Below are 17,027 nucleotides of genomic sequence, written 5' to 3'. Positions count from 1 at the left end.
TGTGCCAAGAATTCCTTGTTCGTGCCAAGCACTGTTCTAGGCTTTGGAAATTCTGCACCGTGTATGGTGAAGCCCCTCTTCTCTGGGATCTTAGACTCTAGTGGAGAAAACATGATATGGGGGAAGAAATAATAAGATCATTTCATAGGTATGCAGTTAAGCACTGCTGCTGCTGCTGCTAAGTCGTTTCAGTCGTGTCCGACTCTGTGCGACCCCAGAGATGGCAGCCCACTAGGCTCCCCGTCCCTGGGATTCTCCAGGCAAGAATACTGGAGTGGGTTGCCGTTTCCTTCTACAATGCACGAAAGTGAAAAGTGAAAGGGAAATCGCTCAGTCGTGTCCGACTCTTAGCGACCCCATGGACTGCAGCCTACCAGGCTCCTCCGTCCATGGGATTTTCCAGGCAGGAGTACTGGAGTGGGGTGCCATTGCCTTCTCTGAGTTAAGCACTAGGCAGCAACTAAAGTAAGATAACGACAAAACTACTTGAGTGGTTACTTGGGACAAAAGCCACTGATAGTGGCTCAGACGATAAAGAATCTGCCTGCGATGCAGGAGACCTGGGTTCCATCCCTGGGTTGGGAAGATCCCCCACTCCAGTATTCTTGCCTGGTGAATTCCATGGAGGGAGCAGCCTGGCAGGCTCCAGTCCATGGGGTCGCAAAGAGTCAGACATGACTGAGCAACTGATACTTTCACTGTTACTTGAGATGAACTTGGGAAAGTTCTCTCCGAGGAGAGGAAACTATCAGGAAGGAGGCAGCTGTGTGAGAGCCTGCGGAAGGGCAGTCCAAGCAGCAGGACCAGTCAGTGCTAAGGGCCAGGGAGTGCAAAGTGTCTGAGGACAAGGGCAGAGCAACATGAAGAAGAAGCGGGTGGGACTAGATCATGACCGGGGGAAGGAGTGTGGCTTTTATCCTGAGGGTCAGTGGGAAGCCATGGGAGAGTTTGAAGCAGGACAGTGATTGGATCTGATTTACGCTTTAGAATACATTCCTCTGGCTGCTTGGTATGGACTGAAAGGAAGGGGTGATGGGAAGGGTGGGGCAGAACCTGCTGCAGTGGGCCAGTGAGAGGATGTAGCCTGGACAGAGCTGCAGGGATGGAGGGAATGGGAAATTGTTATATTAAGAATAAGTTCGGAGGTGGAGCTGACAGAAAGACCTCCTAGTAGGCTGAAAGGAGATCTAAGAGAAAGAGAGGACTCCAGGATGTCTCCTTGATTTCAGTCTAAGCAGCTGGATAAATGGTGATGCCATGACTGAGGTGGAGAAGGGTTGAGCAGGGATTTAGGAAGGCTATCATTATGTTGGCTTTGGCCTTGGTAAATCTGCAATCTGAGTGGAGATGTTCAGTAGGCAGCTGGGGTCCTGAATCTGGAAGCTACAAATGGTGTGTGATGTCCAGGGTGAATGAGCTCATCTGGGGAGCACATATGAGTAGAGAGGAGCACAGTCCTGAGGGCAAGCCTGGGACGCCCAAGCTTGGAGAGATTTGTTTAAAAGGAGGAGGTGCTGGCAAAGGAGATGAGGAATCAGTGAGGTTGGAGTGGAACCAGGCTCCATGTGAGTCCTTGAACCCTAAAGTGTTTGAAGAAAGAACTTGGGAAGTGGTGCTGAATCTGCAAGTTGGTCATCGTAAGGCCTTCTCCATGGAGTGACGGGGATGAACGTCCAGTTGGAGTAAGTTGAGGAGAGAATAAGAAATGAAGAGGAGGGACTTTCCTGGTGGTCCAGTGGCTAAGTCTCTGAGCTCCCCATGCAGGGGGCCTGGGTTCAGTCCCTGGTCAGGGAACTAGATTTCACATGCTGCAACTAAAGAGCCCATGTGCTGCGACTAAGACCAGTGCAGCCAAAATTATAAAAGAAGGGGATGTGAATTGCTGCCTTCAAAAATGCCCAACACGTCATGGCTTCATGACAGCTCAGTCAGTGCTCTGTGGGGACACGGTCTGCCCTGTGTGGTATCAGGTGGGCGGCTGGAAGGCCAGGGCAGGAGGCATCAGCAGGTTCACTGGCCCCCTTTCCCCACACGTCCGGTGGCTGACGCTGGCTGTCACCCGGGAGCCCTGGGCCTCCCCGCAACATGATGGCTGCGTTCCGAGGACAAGTCCTGGGGGACAGCCAGGCATGATCCCTACTGCCTTTGATGACCCAGCCTTAGGAGTCACATAGTGTCACTTCTGCCCATTCTCTTCCTTGAGTATGGCAAAGTCCCATCCAGGTTGAAGAGAGGGAGAAAGAGGCTCTTCCCCATGATGCGAAGAACATGTGAGACCAGACCCACTGCTGTGCCATTTTCAAGAAATAACATCTTCCCCTAGGGGTTTAGTTGTAAGAAGGGGCCAAGGTGAGGACAGCAGCTGGAGGGGAGCAGTAACTGGCAGGACTATTGGATCTAGTGGGCACCGTGTCTAGGGCCCACAATATTTTTAATTTAAATGTTTTAATTTCTTTCAAAAATAATATAATGCAGTCTGGACTGGAACTGGGTTATATTCCTCTTTTTACCAATGAATGATAAAATAGCACTTTCATGTTTTAAATTTCTATTTATTTATGGCTGTGCTGGGTCTTCGTTGCTCCACACAGGTGTTTTCTAGTTGTGGCAAGCAGGGCCTACTCTCCATTTGTGGTTCATGGGCTTCTCACTGTGGTGGCTTCTCTTGTTGAAGAGCACAGGCTCCAGGGTGCATGGTCTCAGGAGCATGTGGGATATTAGTTCCTGGACCAGGGATCAAACCCGTGTCCTCTGCATTGGCAGGTGGACTCCCAACTACTGGACCACTGGGGAAGTCCCAAAATAGCACTTTTAATACTTAATTAGTTACTATTTAATTATCAATATATATCTTATAACCCATGAAGGCAAAAGTAGGCCCCAGAAAGTCACAGGTGGCCTCTGACTGTGGGGTCAAGGAGGAATTTTTGTCTTATTTTGTTTTAATAGGGGTAATGTTGAGGCACATCTACAGATGGAATGATCCATTAGCGCAGGATGCGTGGAGGATGCAGAAGAGAAAGGGATGGCTGTGGACTTGCAGTGCTTGGTTGGGTGAAGGGAGGTGACAGCTAGAAACCAAGCGGAGGAGCTGACAGGTGGAGATGGGGAAGGGACTCTGCGCCCATCAAACCAGGAAGAGAGGCTGGATGTGTGAGCGCAGGTGCAGAGAGGTGCGTCTGATACATCTTCTCTGTGACATGAAGGATGTGACAAGGTCATCAGCTGAATATGGGAGTGAGAGGAAGTTTCAAGGGTTGGAAGGGTGGTGGAATGGTCATCTCTGGGAAAGAGGAGGGACTTCCCTGGTAGTCCCGTAGTTAAGACTGCAAGCTTCCCCTGAGTCACGGGTTAAGACTCAAGGGTCTGGCCTGTAAAGGAGCTTCAGGTATCGTGCTGGACAGCGGTCCCCAGCCTTCTTGGCACCAGGGACTGTTTTCATAGAAGGCAAGAAGCACAAGCTGGACTCAAGACTGCCGGGAGAAATATCAATAACCTCAGATATGCAGATGACACCACCCTTATGGCAGAAAGTGAAGAGGAACTCAAAAGCCTCTTGATGAAAGTGAAAGAGGAGAGTGGAAAAGTTGGCTTAAAGCTCAACGTTCAGAAAACTAAGATCATGGCATCTAGTCCCATCACTTCATGGGAAATAGATGGGGAAACAGTGGAAACAGTGTCAGACTTTAGTTTTTTGGGCTCCAAAATCACTGCAGATGGTGACTGCAGCCATGAAATTAAAAGATGCTTACTCCTTGGAAGAAAAGTTATGACCAACCTAGATAGCATATTCAAAAGCAGAGACATTACTTTGCCAGCAAAGGTCCGTCTAGTCAGGCTATGGTTTTTCCTGTGGTCATGTATGGATGTTAGAGTTGGACTATAAAGAAAGCTGAGCACTGAAGAATTGATGCTTTTGAACTGTGGTGTTGGAGAAGACTCTTGAGAGTCCCTTGGACTGCAAGGAGATCCAACCAGTCCATTCTGAAGGAGATCAGCCCTGGGATTTCTTTGGAAGGAATGATGCTAAAGCTGAAACTCCAGTACTTTGGCCACCTCATGCGAAGAGTTGACTCATTGGAAAAGACTCTGATGCTGGGAGGGATTGGGGGCAGGAGGAGAAGGGGACGACAGAGGATGAGATGGCTGGATGGCATCACTGACTCTATGGACGTGAGTTTGAGTGAACTCCTGGAGTTGGTGATGGACAGGGAGGCCTGGCGTGCTGCGATTCATGGGGTCACAAAGAGTCGGACACGACTGAGTGACTGAACTGAACTGAATTCTTCCACAGACTGGGGGCAGGGAATGGTTTGGGGATGATTCAAGCGCATTACATCTATTGTGCACTTTATTTCTATTATTGTTGCATTGGCTCCACCTCAGATCATTGGGCATTAGATCCCAGAGGTTGGGGACCCCTGGTGCTGGGAACCGACAATGTGGGGACAGACCTGCTCACCCTGAGTCCTTCACATCATAGATCCTGCTGCTTTTCACTAGACCAAGTGGAGGGCCAGCCCCTGCTCACCAGCAGTTCTGTTTTATGGGCTAGAAGTTGTACTTGCATCTTCTCTGGATATCAGAGTCTCCTGTGTCTCCAAGGTGGGCCTCCCTGGAGCTGCATGGTGCCCTTCCAAAAGTGCCAGGGCCCATGAGTAAGATGGGAGGGTCCCAGCCTGCCTTCCCAATTCCCCCCTCCATCTGCTTACCTCTGTTTCCACCCCTTCTCCCTTTTCAGAACCTACTGGACAGCTTACTTAAGTGGTTGACCAGACTGAAGGGAGGGGTGAGGCTAGGGGAGCTTAGCCGACTGGAGGTCAGACCTGGAAGGAATCTTCTAATCTTAAGGCACTTAGCTGGCCTGGTCCCGCCTCCTCGCAGCCAACCCCCTCCGCTGCCCGTCCCGTTCGGTTGGCCAGGAGATGATGAAGAGGCTGGCAGAGCAGAGGAAAGGTGGGAAGAGGGCCCTCGCCTAAGGAATCGGTTGGCAGCGTCTCAGCAGGAGGCACAGGCTCTGCTCCCTGCCGTCCTGGGGCCAGGATGGGGCAGCAGTTCAGCTGGGAGGAGGCGGAGGAGAACCGCGCAGTCGGTGCGGTGGACGCGGCGCAGCTTCAAGAGTGGTACAAGAAGTTCCTGGAGGAGTGCCCCAGCGGCACGCTCTTCATGCACGAGTTCAAGCGCTTCTTCAAGGTCCCGGACAACGAGGAGGCCACCCAATACGTAGAGGCCATGTTCCGAGCCTTCGACACGAATGGGGTAAGGTGCGGACCGAGAGCTCAGGGCTCATCCTTGACTAAAGGAGCACCCTCGGTGGGAGCTCCGTACGCCAGCCCTCCTGCTCGGCCTCGGCTCTTCTTTCCTCTCCATCCTCTCTCGCCTTTTCTGTCTCACTGTTCCTCCAAACTCTTCTCCCTCTCCAATAATTCTTTCTTCCCATCTTTTCTTTCCATTTCTCCGCTTTCATCTGACTTGTCCTCTTCCTGAGAGCTGAAGGGAGGCTCTGCAGAAAAACCCAGGGTCCTCTCTACGTGTATTTATGGACAGGACTCTGCAGTCACAGGACATGGTTTTTCCGCACCCATCAGGGCTCCCCTTGCTCTAAAGATAAGGGGTTTAATGGGCGGAGCTATCTTGGCACAGCCCATGAGTGCCCCTTTGCTGAAAGTGAAAGTGAACGTCAAGTCGCTCAGTAGTGTCTGACTCTTTGCGACCCCGTGGACTGTAGCCCACCAGGCTCTTCCATCCATGGGATTCTCCAGGCAAGAATACTGGAGTGGGTTGCCATTTCCTTCTCCAGGGGATCTTCCCGACCCAGGGATCGAACCCAGGTCTCTTGCATTGCGGGCAGACGCTTTAACCTCTGAGCCACCTTCTAATTGAGACAGATCAGCTCTTCCCGCCCAGAACGCTGGAGGAGGCTCCTTCCTGGACTTGGATGTTCAAGGATTACTACAGAAGTCCCTTTCTGCTCTTCAAGCCATGGGAAGAAAAAAGAAGAGTGAAGTCGCTCAGTCGTGTCCGACTCTTTGCGACTCCATGGACTGTCGCCTACCAGGCTCCTCAGGAGTTTTTCAGGCAAGAGTACTGGATTGGGTTGCCATTTCCTTCTCCAGGGGATCTTCCTGACCCAGGGATCGAACCTGGGTCTCCCGCATTGTGGGCAGACGCTTTACCATCTGAGCCACAGGGAAGCCCATGGGAGATCCCATGAAATCATTCATCCACAGAGTTTCTACAAGTCCTTAGTTGGCACCAGGAACTAAGAAGATAATATATTTTATAAATGCACACCTGGGAATTGAATTTAAACATAGAAAAAAGTAAAAGTGAAAGTCACTCAGTCCTGTCCGACTATGGCCCCATGGACTGTAAGCCCACCAGGCTCTTCTGTCCATGGAATTCTCGAGGCAAGAATACTGAAGTGTGTTACTATTCCCTTTTCTAGGGGATCTTTCCGACCCAGGGATCCAGCCCAGGTCTCCTGCTTTACAGGCAGATTCTTTACTATGTGAGCCACCAGGAAAGCCCTTAAACATTGAAACTCCTTCATTATTTAAGGCCAAAGTACTCTTGCCTGGAAACTCCCATGGACGGAGGAGCCTGGTGGGCTGCAGTCCATGGGGTCACTAGGAGTTGGACACGACTGAGCGACTTCACTTTCACTTTTCACTTTCGTGCATTGGAGAAGGAAATGGCAACCCACTCCAGTGTTCTTGCCTGGATAATCCCAGGGACAGAGGAGCCTGGTGGGCTGCCGTCTCTGGGGTCGCAGAGTCGGACACAACTGAAGCAACTTAGCAGCAGCAGCAGCAGCAGCAGTCCAGTGCCGCCTCCACAGTCCTTTAAACCATTAAGTTTGCCTCAAACCCCTGTTTCACTCCTTCAAATTGAGGGGCCAGTGGGTTTGACCTAGATAATTAATCTGGAAAAAGCGGTAGATACCCCACTTCTGTGTAGAAGGAGATCTTCACTTTTCAGAGTGAGTCACAGGGAACGCTTCTTAGTTCCCACTCTGCCCCTGGAGAAGGGAATGGCTACCCACTCCAGTATTCTTGCCTGGAGAGCTCCATGGACAGAGGAGCCTGGCGGGCTACAGTCCACGCGGTCGCAAAGAATCGGACATGACTGAGCGACTAACGCTTTTCTTCTTTCTGCCCTGGTACTGTCCGTGCACATCTCCTCTGCACCTGTAGGGGGCGGTAGGGCGGGGTCAGCATCATCGCGGCAACAAAAACCTTGGAGGTGAACCCTAACTCCAGATCTCAACTGAGTTTCAGCCTTCCCAAAGTTCCTGCTACAGACGTCTCTGAGTCCGCGGCAGCCCTGAAAGGAGCAGGCTGAGGTTGTTACTCCAAATTCAGTGATCTGATTTGTCCAAGATCTTAAACTCAGGGGTCCTGCATCCCAGGCAAGCGTTCCTGCCCAGAAGGCAGTGTGTTGGGCTGTTTAAGAGAGGAAATGATTTTTTTGAAGTGTTGAATGTCAGAAGAAAAGTAAACAGATATATCAGGTAGTATGTGGCAAGGTTCACACCCATGAATTTATCCATTTTCTTCAAATTCATTTAAAATTCAATATAATAACAATTCAAGATTTCAAAGGGATTATGAGGCCCCTGGAAACAAAACAGCTGCAACCTCTTATACCTCATTTCTTCTAAGTTAGCATATAATATTCATCAGTCATCTTTAAAATAACTTTTTAATCTTGGTGACATTAACTTTACAGGAAAATTATAAGGATAGTGCAAGTAATTTCCATTTACAATTTATCAAAATTCCCCAATTGTTTACATTTGACTCATTTGCTTTACTCTTTTCTCTGTGTGATGTATTATATATATATATACACATGTATACATATATGTACACAATGTATTCATATATGTGTATATTATGCATATAAATATATGTATTTTATAGAGAGAATTATATAGACATCACACCCTTTTACCCCAAGTATTTTAGTATGTATTTTCTAAAACCAAGGGCATTCTCTTAACCTAATAAATGATCCAAATCAGGAAATCCAACATTAATAAGTTCTGTTAGCTAATTGACAATCTACATTCACGTTTGGTTGACTGTCCTGATGACATCTATTACAACCTTTTTTTTTAAGTTTGATCACACATTGCATTTAATGTCCTATCTGCCCCTTAGCCTTTTTTTAAAAACTGGAGTATAATTGCTTTACAATGTTATGTTAGTTTCTGCTGTACAATGAAGCGAATCAGCCATGCGTATACATACATCCCCTCCCTCTTGAGCCTCCCTTGCACTCCACCCCCATCCCACCCCTCTAGGTCATCACAGAGCACCAAGCTGAGCTTCCTATGCTTTATAGCGGTTCCCACTAGCTATCTCTTTTACACATGGTATTGTATATATGTCAATCCTAATCTCCCAGTTTGTCCATCCCTTCCCTTCCCCACCACCCCCACCCCCTGCCCCGGACCTGATGCCCTTTGGATCCTTTAGTCTCAGCTTTTCTTTATCTTATTTGACTCTGACATTTTTGAAGACCGCAAGTCAATGATCTGGTTTTACCCTGTGTTGCCTTGTAATGAGATGCAGGTTACGCTTCTGGCAGAAATTAATGCCCCGGAAGAGATGCTGTGTGCTTCTGAGCATGGGACATCAGAAGGCACGTGATGTTGGTTTGTCCCTTTGATCTCTTAGCTATGTGGTGTCTGCCAGATTTCACCACTGTAAAGTGACTATTTCTTCTTTGTAATTAATAAGCATCTTATAAGGAGGTATTAATACTTTGAGACTAAGTAAACTTCCTATTGCTCATCAAATAATCAGCCCCTAGGTTTGGCATCCACTGATAATTTTCCATCTCCGCTGTCCCTTCTCTATTTATTAGTTGGCCTCCTGCTGTAAGGAAGAGCTCTCCTAGCAGGTGTTTTCAGCTCCTCTGTCAGGAGCTAAGCCTTCTTCCTTTTCTTTTCCCACTTAGTCTTTATCTGCAAACTCCTGCCGGACTCCACTTCCCAGCTCAGAACAACCTTTATAATCAGCAAGTGTCATTTCCAGGCAATTGATCTGAGATTTCTGGGGCAGACAAAATCAAAAGAGCTCTTAGATTTAGCTCACACATCAAGATCTGTGGTGGTGAAAACAGAGTGTTGTGGTGGCAAGGAGGTAAGGACACCTGGTCTCTGCTGCTATGCTCCCTCCTAGTGGAGGTAGTAACACCATCTCTGGTGCTTGCCTGTAATGCTTTGGATGGAGGAAAAGGAAGGATGAAGGTCAAATGTCCTTCAGGGTCCTTATGTAATGAGTGCTGGGTGGAGGTCAGGGCTGGTTCACAAATGCCGCCAATTCAGGGAGAAACGAGGCAGGTAATCCCACAGAGCAGATCACACGCTTGTCACTTCTGCTCCAACTCTTGAGGAGACAGGCGTTTCCGTCATCTTCAGCCTCTGTGGGTAACTGAAGCTGACGAGAGCGCGTGCGCAGTGGATGAGCATCGCCCCTGCTGGGAGCTTCCCAGAACTAGTCCTGGGGTTTGAAGTAAACTCACACGTGAGATCACTTGTCAGGAAAGGGCTGCTCCACACTGAGACTCATGTAAGGTGAGGGGTCATTGTGGAAGCCGTATCATGTTGAGACAGGATGTTGTGAGAACAGAAAGTTCTAGACAAAGAATGAGGGGGAAATCTAGAGAGCTGAAGAGTAGGAATTTGCTGGTGATTTGGGGTTTGTTTGTGTGTTTCACTCCCCTTGGTGCTAGCCACCAGGCTCATTTTTTAAACAGTAATAGACCTTGCGTGGAGTAAGAAATTTCTCCCAACCTGATGAACTGCAGAAGGCATGTAGCTTGAAAGACTCTGCCACTTGCTGGGTGGGAATTTCTTGGGCAACTTATTAAACCCCAGTGTCCTCATCCATTAAACGGGGATAACAGACCTGAGGGAGATGATGTATGTCAAACAAATGGTCCAGTTTGCATAATTTTCTAACTGAATTCTTTTTTTAAAAGAAACCTAAGGGACTTCCCTGGTGATCCAGTGGTTAAGACTCCATCCATGCTCCCAATGCACGGGGTGCAAGTTTGATCCCATGCGCCCCAGGGCATGGCCAATGAAAAGAAACCGAAGATCTATGTTTAGAAAGCCTGACAAATAATAATTACTAATGAAAATAGTCTTTTAAAGGACAACCAATTACCACATTGTAAGCCTTCAATTTACACAGTGTCCTTTAAAAGGCTATTGTGCGATTATACCTCAGTAAAGCTGGGGGGAAAAAAACCCAGGAAATAAGCCAAATTACCTTCAATGGGCGAACAGAAAGCAGGGACGATTCCTACAATGGCGCACCATTCAGCAATTAAAAAAAAGGAACTGCTGATGCTCACAATGACTGAGATGAGTCTACAGGGCACTGTGCTGAGTGAAAGAAAATTACACACTATATGATTCTATTTTTATACTCTTTTCAGAGTGAAAATATTATTGATGGAGAACAAAGCAGCGGTTGCCAAGTGTTATGGTTGGGAGAAAGATGTGACCTTTGAGAGGTAACACAAGAGAGGTTCTTTGTGTTGAGAGTTACTGGTATCTACGTATCTACATGTGTCTACACATGTGATACAATCTTGTAGAACAAGGAGGTAGGGGCAATTCAGGTGTAGGAGATTAGGAGGTACAAACTATTACATAAATAAGCTACAAGGATATATTGTATAACACAGGGAATATAGCCAATATTTTATAAGAACACCAAATAGAGTAAATCTTTAAAAAGTATGAATCACTATCTAGGAACTTCCCTTGTGACTCAGTGGTAAAGAATCTGCCTATCAATGCAGGAGACTTGGGTTCCATTCCTGGGTTGGGAAGATCCCCTGGGAGAAGGAAATGGCAACCCTCTCCTGTATTCTCCCTGGGAAATCCCATGGACAGAGGAGCCTGGTGGGCTGGAGTCCATGGAGTCGAAAAAGAGTATGACAACTTAACGATTAAACAACAATATTGTATACCTAGAACTTATATGGCACATCAACTACACATCAATTTAAAAATTCATAGAGCTTATATACCTACAAAAATAGTGCATTAAAGACTAGTGGGGGGAAAAAAAAAACAGAATAGCAACTGCTAAGAATCTGCCCTACAGGAATTACCAAAGACATAAGAAAAAATACGTACGCACAAGATGTTCATTGTGTAATATAAAATATCAAAACCATGTTCAACAAGAGGGACTGCCCAGTACTCCTCAAAAAAAGAAAAAGGTATTATTTTAAATCATTTTGAAGGCATGGGAAATTTTAAAATAAAAATCCAGTAACTAAAACTATAGGTTAATATTTACACAGTGAGGAGTATGGAGGACCAGAGGAATTATGTAAAGGATGTTGATTTAAACTCTGGAGGTGTTGAGGTAGGCGCGTTTTATTTTCTTGGTTTTTCCTTAAGCGTTTGCTCTTTCCCTCATGTGGGGCTGTATTCTCCTGTTGTCCACACCTTGCCCACCCAGGCACCCCTTGAACAGGGCTTGAGGCTCCCACTTGGCCCGACCCAGTGGGACAGAGGGGCTCTGGGCTACTGATGCCATTCTGATTACAAAGTCATGGGAATGACAGATGCTCCTGGGGGAGCTGATGATCCCCATTTTTGATTTGGAGAGCTGAGATCCCAACCTTGAAATATGTGAGGTCCTGCTTTCTAATCTCCTTTCAAAACTGTTAGTCTTATATTCAGACTTAAGTCAATCATTTCTTTATAAATTTGTAAATAGTTATGAGACTCTGGGCAGAAGTTGCATTGTACTAGGCGTGGAGGAGAAACAGAAGCAATGTAAACCGCTCTCCTTTCTCCTGGAGGATAGACTGCTGCTAGAGAATGAGACACATGTACAGAGCAGTTAAAGGTAGAAGAGATGGTAGGTGCTGGGCTTTCCTGGTGGTCAGTGGTAAAGAATCCGCCTGCCAATGCAGAAGACGGAGGTTGGATCCCTGGGCCAGAAAGATCCCCTGGAGAAGGAAATCACAACCCACTCTAGTATTCTTGCTGAGAAACCCCACGGACAGAGGAGGCTGGTGGGCCACAGTTCATATTGTTGTAGTTCAGTCACTAAGTCATGTCCGACTCTTTGCAACCCCATGGACTGTAGCCCATCAGGATTCCCTATCCCTCACTGTCTCCCAGAGTTTGCTCAAACTCATGTCCACTGAGTCAGTGATGCCATCCAACCATCTTATCCTCTGTCACCCCCTTCTCCTCTTGCCTTCAATCTTTTGGGCATCAGGGTCTTTTCCAGTGAATCGGCTCTTCACATCACTTGGCCAAAGTCTTGGAGCTTCAGCTTCAGCATCAGTCCTTCCAGTGAATATTCAAGGTTGATTTCCTTTAGGATTGACTGTTTTAGCTACTAAAACAACAACAGCTGGGAGTGTCAGAAGAGGGAGAGGGCGGTCACTGTGGCTGAAGTGGTGTGAGAAGGAAGGCTTCCTGGAGGAGGGGACTGTTGAGCTGAGCCTTGAAGGACAGGCAGGACTGGGTGATCATGGAGACTGAGAATGGATCCCAGGGCAGAGAACACCACAAGCACAGATGCAGAGGCACATGCATGCACGGGGGAGGCCAAGCCCTGAGTTTCAGGGACAGTGGCCTGGAATAGAGTTCCCACCGGTGCTCCCGGGAGACGGGGTGGGGGGCTGAAGGGAGCCTCACAGCTCCCACCCCCAATGCAGGACAACACCATTGACTTCCTGGAGTACGTGGCAGCCCTGAACCTTGTGCTGAGGGGCACCCTGGAGCACAAGCTCAAGTGGACCTTCAAGATCTACGACAAGGACCGCAATGGCTGCATCGACCGCCAGGAGCTGCTGGACATCGTGGAGGTCAGTGTCTGCTGAGGGGTGGGGGCGGGGCAGGCACCTGGGCACGCTGGATTCTGAAGGGGGACCCCTGGGCCTGGGGGTGGGAAGGGGCACTGGAATCATTCAGAGTGTGCTTTCCAACTACCATGAAATTAAGCTGGAGATCAGTTACAAAAGGAGAATGAGAAAATCCCCATCTGTTTGAAAATCATGCTACTTCCTAATACTCCATGAATCAAAAAAATAGTATCACACACACACAAAATATCATGAACTGAGTAATGATACTAACATAACAAAACTTTGGAATGCAGCCTAAAGCTGAGTTTACAGGAACATCTGTAGCCTTAAAATGTATATACTAGAAAATAAGAGAAACTGAAATGAAAATCAATGATCCAAGAAGTCATCTCAACAAATTAAAAAAAAAGAAAAGAAAAGTAAGGCCAAAGAAAGCAAAAGAAAAGAATTAATAAAGAATAGAGATTTAACAAAACAGAACACAAATGCACAAGGAAAGTCAACGAAAGCAAAAGTAGGTTCTCTGGAAAGATCAACAAAGCTGATTGACTACTAGCAAGAATGAGCAAGGGGAAAAAGTGCTCTGGCTCAGACTCTGCACGAAACCCTCATTAGCCTCTTACTCTCCAGAACTTCACTCTGAGGAGGGAGACGTTGGCCATTTTACAGAAAAGGAAATCGGCCCGTGGAGGTTGTGTGGTTTGCCCAAGTTCATCACCGGGAGATGCTGGGCTGCCTGTAGTGGAGCCTCGTTTGTGCCACGTCCTGTGCTGGGCAGAGAGGCCGTGGGGACCCCCCGTGCACACCTCTGTCCTAGGCGAGCCCCAGCCAAGGCCTGAGGATACTCCTCATGTCTGTCTGTTTCTGCCCCTTTTCACTTCTCAACGTTGCCTTGTTGCCGGAAACAGGGCGAGAGAGACACCTGTGCTTTTCCCTCCGGCCCAACACCTGTGTCTCCCATCATCCTGTCTCACACACATACACGTCACACAGACCCACAAATATTCTGAAATCTCCATGTCTTCTGCTGAAAAGTGGAGGTTAGGCCATCCCTGTGCCTTCATTAGAGGTTTTGGGTGTCAGCTCTGACGCTCACAGTGGAAACACCAATGGTGTGGGAATGGGGCAGTGGGTGAAGCCAGGAACTCCTCGGTGGGAATTAGGCCATGAAACCCTGAGGAAATGGCCTTGGCACAGGTCACTTTTAGTTTGGACCTGGGTCCTGTGATCCTCAGATGTACAGACTGGGGGGCAGTGCTGAGGACGAGGTGCCGAGGGACATGGGTCGTGGCGGGGGGTGGGGTCGGGGCAGAGCACGCAGGGTCTCTGGGATGTCACTGGCTTCCCTCCCACAGTCCATCTACAAGCTGAAGAAAGCCTGCAGTGTGGAGGTGGAGGCCGAGCAGCAGGGCAAGCTGCTCACCCCCGAGGAGGTCGTGGACAGGATCTTCCTTCTGGTGGATGAAAATGGAGATGGTAACTGGAGCAGAGATGATGGTGGGGCAGGGGCAGGGGGCTCCCCATCCTGGGTCACCCCACTTTCTCCACGTCACCTTAGACTAGGCCCTCACTTCCCGGCAGTGAGATGGGTGTGGAGAAGAGATCATAAAATAACAAGAATGTCACTAGCACGTGAGGCTTGTGCGTGCATGCTAAGTCGCTTCAGTCGTGTCCGACTCTTTGCAACCCTATGGACTGTAGCCCACCAGGCTCCTCTGTCCATGGGGATTCTCCAGGCAAGAATACTGGAGTGACTTCCCATGCCCTCGTCCAGGGGATGTTCACGACCCAAGGATCGAACAAGCCTCTCCTGTGTCTCCTGCATTGCAGGTGGATTATTTACCGCTGAGTCACCGGGGAAGCCCCGTGAGGCTTGTAAGAGGGATTAAAACTCCTACTGGAGTTGCCAGGCAAGTGCCGTGGAAGAAGAGGCGCTTTGGAGTCAGGCAGACCAGGATGCTTCATGTACCCTCTCAGCCTGATCTGTTTCCTCACCTGGAAAATGGGAATAAGAATAACTGAAAGGAGTAAATGGGGTCACGCACTTGGACTCTCATTGCTGTAGCTCAGCGCTCCAGCCCCAGGCTGTGCAAAGAGGCAGTTGGCTGGAACACACCCAGAAGAGCCCTCAAAAACATTTTAAGGGTCCCATGTGCAGGAGTAAAACTTGAATTCATTTGCAAAGCAAGTCCCTTGAAGAAACCCTTGGAGGTTCTAGGAGACTCCTGGAGGAAAGCCCAAACTTAGGCCCTGAGACCGCAGGCTCATCTGTGTACATCCCCACCCCATTTCTTCCATTCCCCGACCTGGCATGACTGTCTTTCCTACCCGTTGCACAGGTCAGCTGTCCCTGAATGAGTTCGTTGAAGGTGCCCGTCGTGACAAGTGGGTGATGAAGATGCTGCAGATGGATCTGAACCCCAGTAGCTGGATCTCTCAGCAGAGGCGGAAAAGTGCCATGTTCTGAGGGCTCCGGGGCCCTGAGAGCTCTCCAAGACTCCAGGCTCACCAGGTTTCCAGAGCAGTGGGAGGGTCCCTGGTTCAACCTGCTTATGCCCACTCTTATCCTGGCTTGAACTTCCTGGCATCCCCTTGCAGTGGGTGGGGCTGAGTGGGGAGGGCAGGGGTCATTAGTCTGACATGGCCAACAGGGCTGGTCCATTGGGAGGATTCATGGGGTACTGAAGGGACTTGGCTTCCTCTCCCCCTTCAGCTGCTTCTGGGAAAGCTACGCCTTGCTAGGTGACTGTGGGGTTCCCACAGATTCCTACATGGTTCTTAGTTGGAAGCACGGAGATCTAGGGGTAGGGGTTCCATAGATGAAATTAGAAATGAAAAGGCCCACACAGTGTGAAACTGACTAGTAGAAGGGTGGGGCTGGCAGGTGTTGACTGAAGAAATGGTAGGAACTGGGGAGAAGGGATGGATAACAATTACATCTCCCCAGAATCCCGAGGACTGTTCTTCCTGCCCTTGGAGGGGGTAGACTATACTTAAAGGGGCTGTTTCAGCTCTGCCCTGGTGCTGCTCCGCCAGCCCCTTCCAACCCTCCTCCTCCACTCCCTACCCCTCATCCCTTACACTCAGCTCTCCAACCCCCACCCCCAGAATGGACCCTCCACAATTCGCCATCACAAGCCCACAAGCCAAGTATGTCTCCTTAAGGGATGGTGGAACCTTTCTTCTATCTCTGGGGAGAACTGGGGCCTGCCAACCTGGGTTCTAGGACAGGCTCTGCCTCCAACTCCTGTGTGACCTGCAGCGGGCATTTCTTTCCCCTGACCTAGATGTTTTGTCTGCACCATGAGCAGGCTGGACTCAACAAGCAGTTTTCAGATTATTACTTTTTTAGATATGGGATTCTTTTTGTTATACAAACTCTATGTGCAGCCTCCATACAGAAACTAGATTAAAAGGCGGTCACTCAGGCAATCCATGAGTTAGGACTCTGCACTTTCACTGCTGAGGGCTTGGATTCAATCCCTGGTCAGGAACTAAGATTCTATAAGCCATGCAGTGCAGCCAAAAAATAAAGGGAAAAAAAAAAAAAGACAGTCACTCTGGTTGCAGGGGGTGGTACTGAAAAACTCAAAAAAGAAACCCATGTAAATAGATATGTTTTTGTGTTGAAATATGAAGAATAAAACTAATTTGTAGATCCTGTGATTTCATGGGCATGATATCCATATAAAGTTAACGGTAGAAATAAATGTAAGGTTAAAAAAATAGTCAATTAAAAAAGAATAGTAACCCAGCTGGGATACAGATATGCCCCAAATCATGAAGCTGGTATGTGAATGAGGCTGGGGAAATGTCCCAATTCTATCCAGATACCCTCCCAGCTCTGACCTCCAGCATTTCCCAAAGGCAGCCACCAAGAGAAGAAGCAGAAATGTCAACTCCCTTTTGCCCCTGGCATTGAGCTCCACTTTCCCTCCATGTCTGTGCTCCGGCCCCAGCTGACTTCCAATCTAGAGCAGTCCCCGTGATGGACAGGACCGGTGTGAATGAAATGCCCCCTCCCTTCCATCCCAGGGGGCTCTCTGCAGGCTGGGGCTCCACCCCCTACTTTCCCCTTGTTTGTTCCCTTCCACCCCCTTGGATTTTCATTTGCTTCCAGAACCTCCCCCACACCCAGCTGAAGTGAAGACTCAAAGTTCAGAAGG

The 17,027-nt window shown here is 48.6% G+C and overlaps 1 protein-coding gene across 2 annotated transcripts; it reads left to right on the top strand.

Annotated features, from left to right (window-relative positions):
- Positions 1–4,650: 4,650 nt before the first annotated feature.
- On the top strand, positions 4,651–16,527 carry GUCA1B (guanylate cyclase activator 1B). 2 transcript variants are annotated; one of them, XM_061398180.1, is made up of 4 exons: positions 4,654–5,259; positions 12,712–12,861; positions 14,217–14,337; positions 15,201–16,527. In XM_061398180.1, the coding sequence occupies exons 1-4, from the start codon at positions 5,044–5,046 to the stop codon at positions 15,326–15,328; spliced, it is 615 nt and encodes a 204-aa protein (XP_061254164.1). In that variant the 5' UTR covers positions 4,654–5,043; the 3' UTR covers positions 15,329–16,527. The 2 variants fall into 2 exon arrangements, with proteins under 2 accessions (XP_061254163.1, XP_061254164.1); XM_061398179.1 differs by lacking the exon at positions 15,201–16,527 and having other exon boundaries at positions 4,651–5,259; positions 14,217–15,185.
- Positions 16,528–17,027: the final 500 nt, after the last annotated feature.

This window comes from Bos javanicus, chromosome 23, assembly GCF_032452875.1.
Source record: "Bos javanicus breed banteng chromosome 23, ARS-OSU_banteng_1.0, whole genome shotgun sequence".
Taxonomy (NCBI): Eukaryota; Metazoa; Chordata; class Mammalia; order Artiodactyla; family Bovidae; genus Bos; species Bos javanicus.
This window is presented reverse-complemented; position numbering and strand designations above follow the sequence as displayed.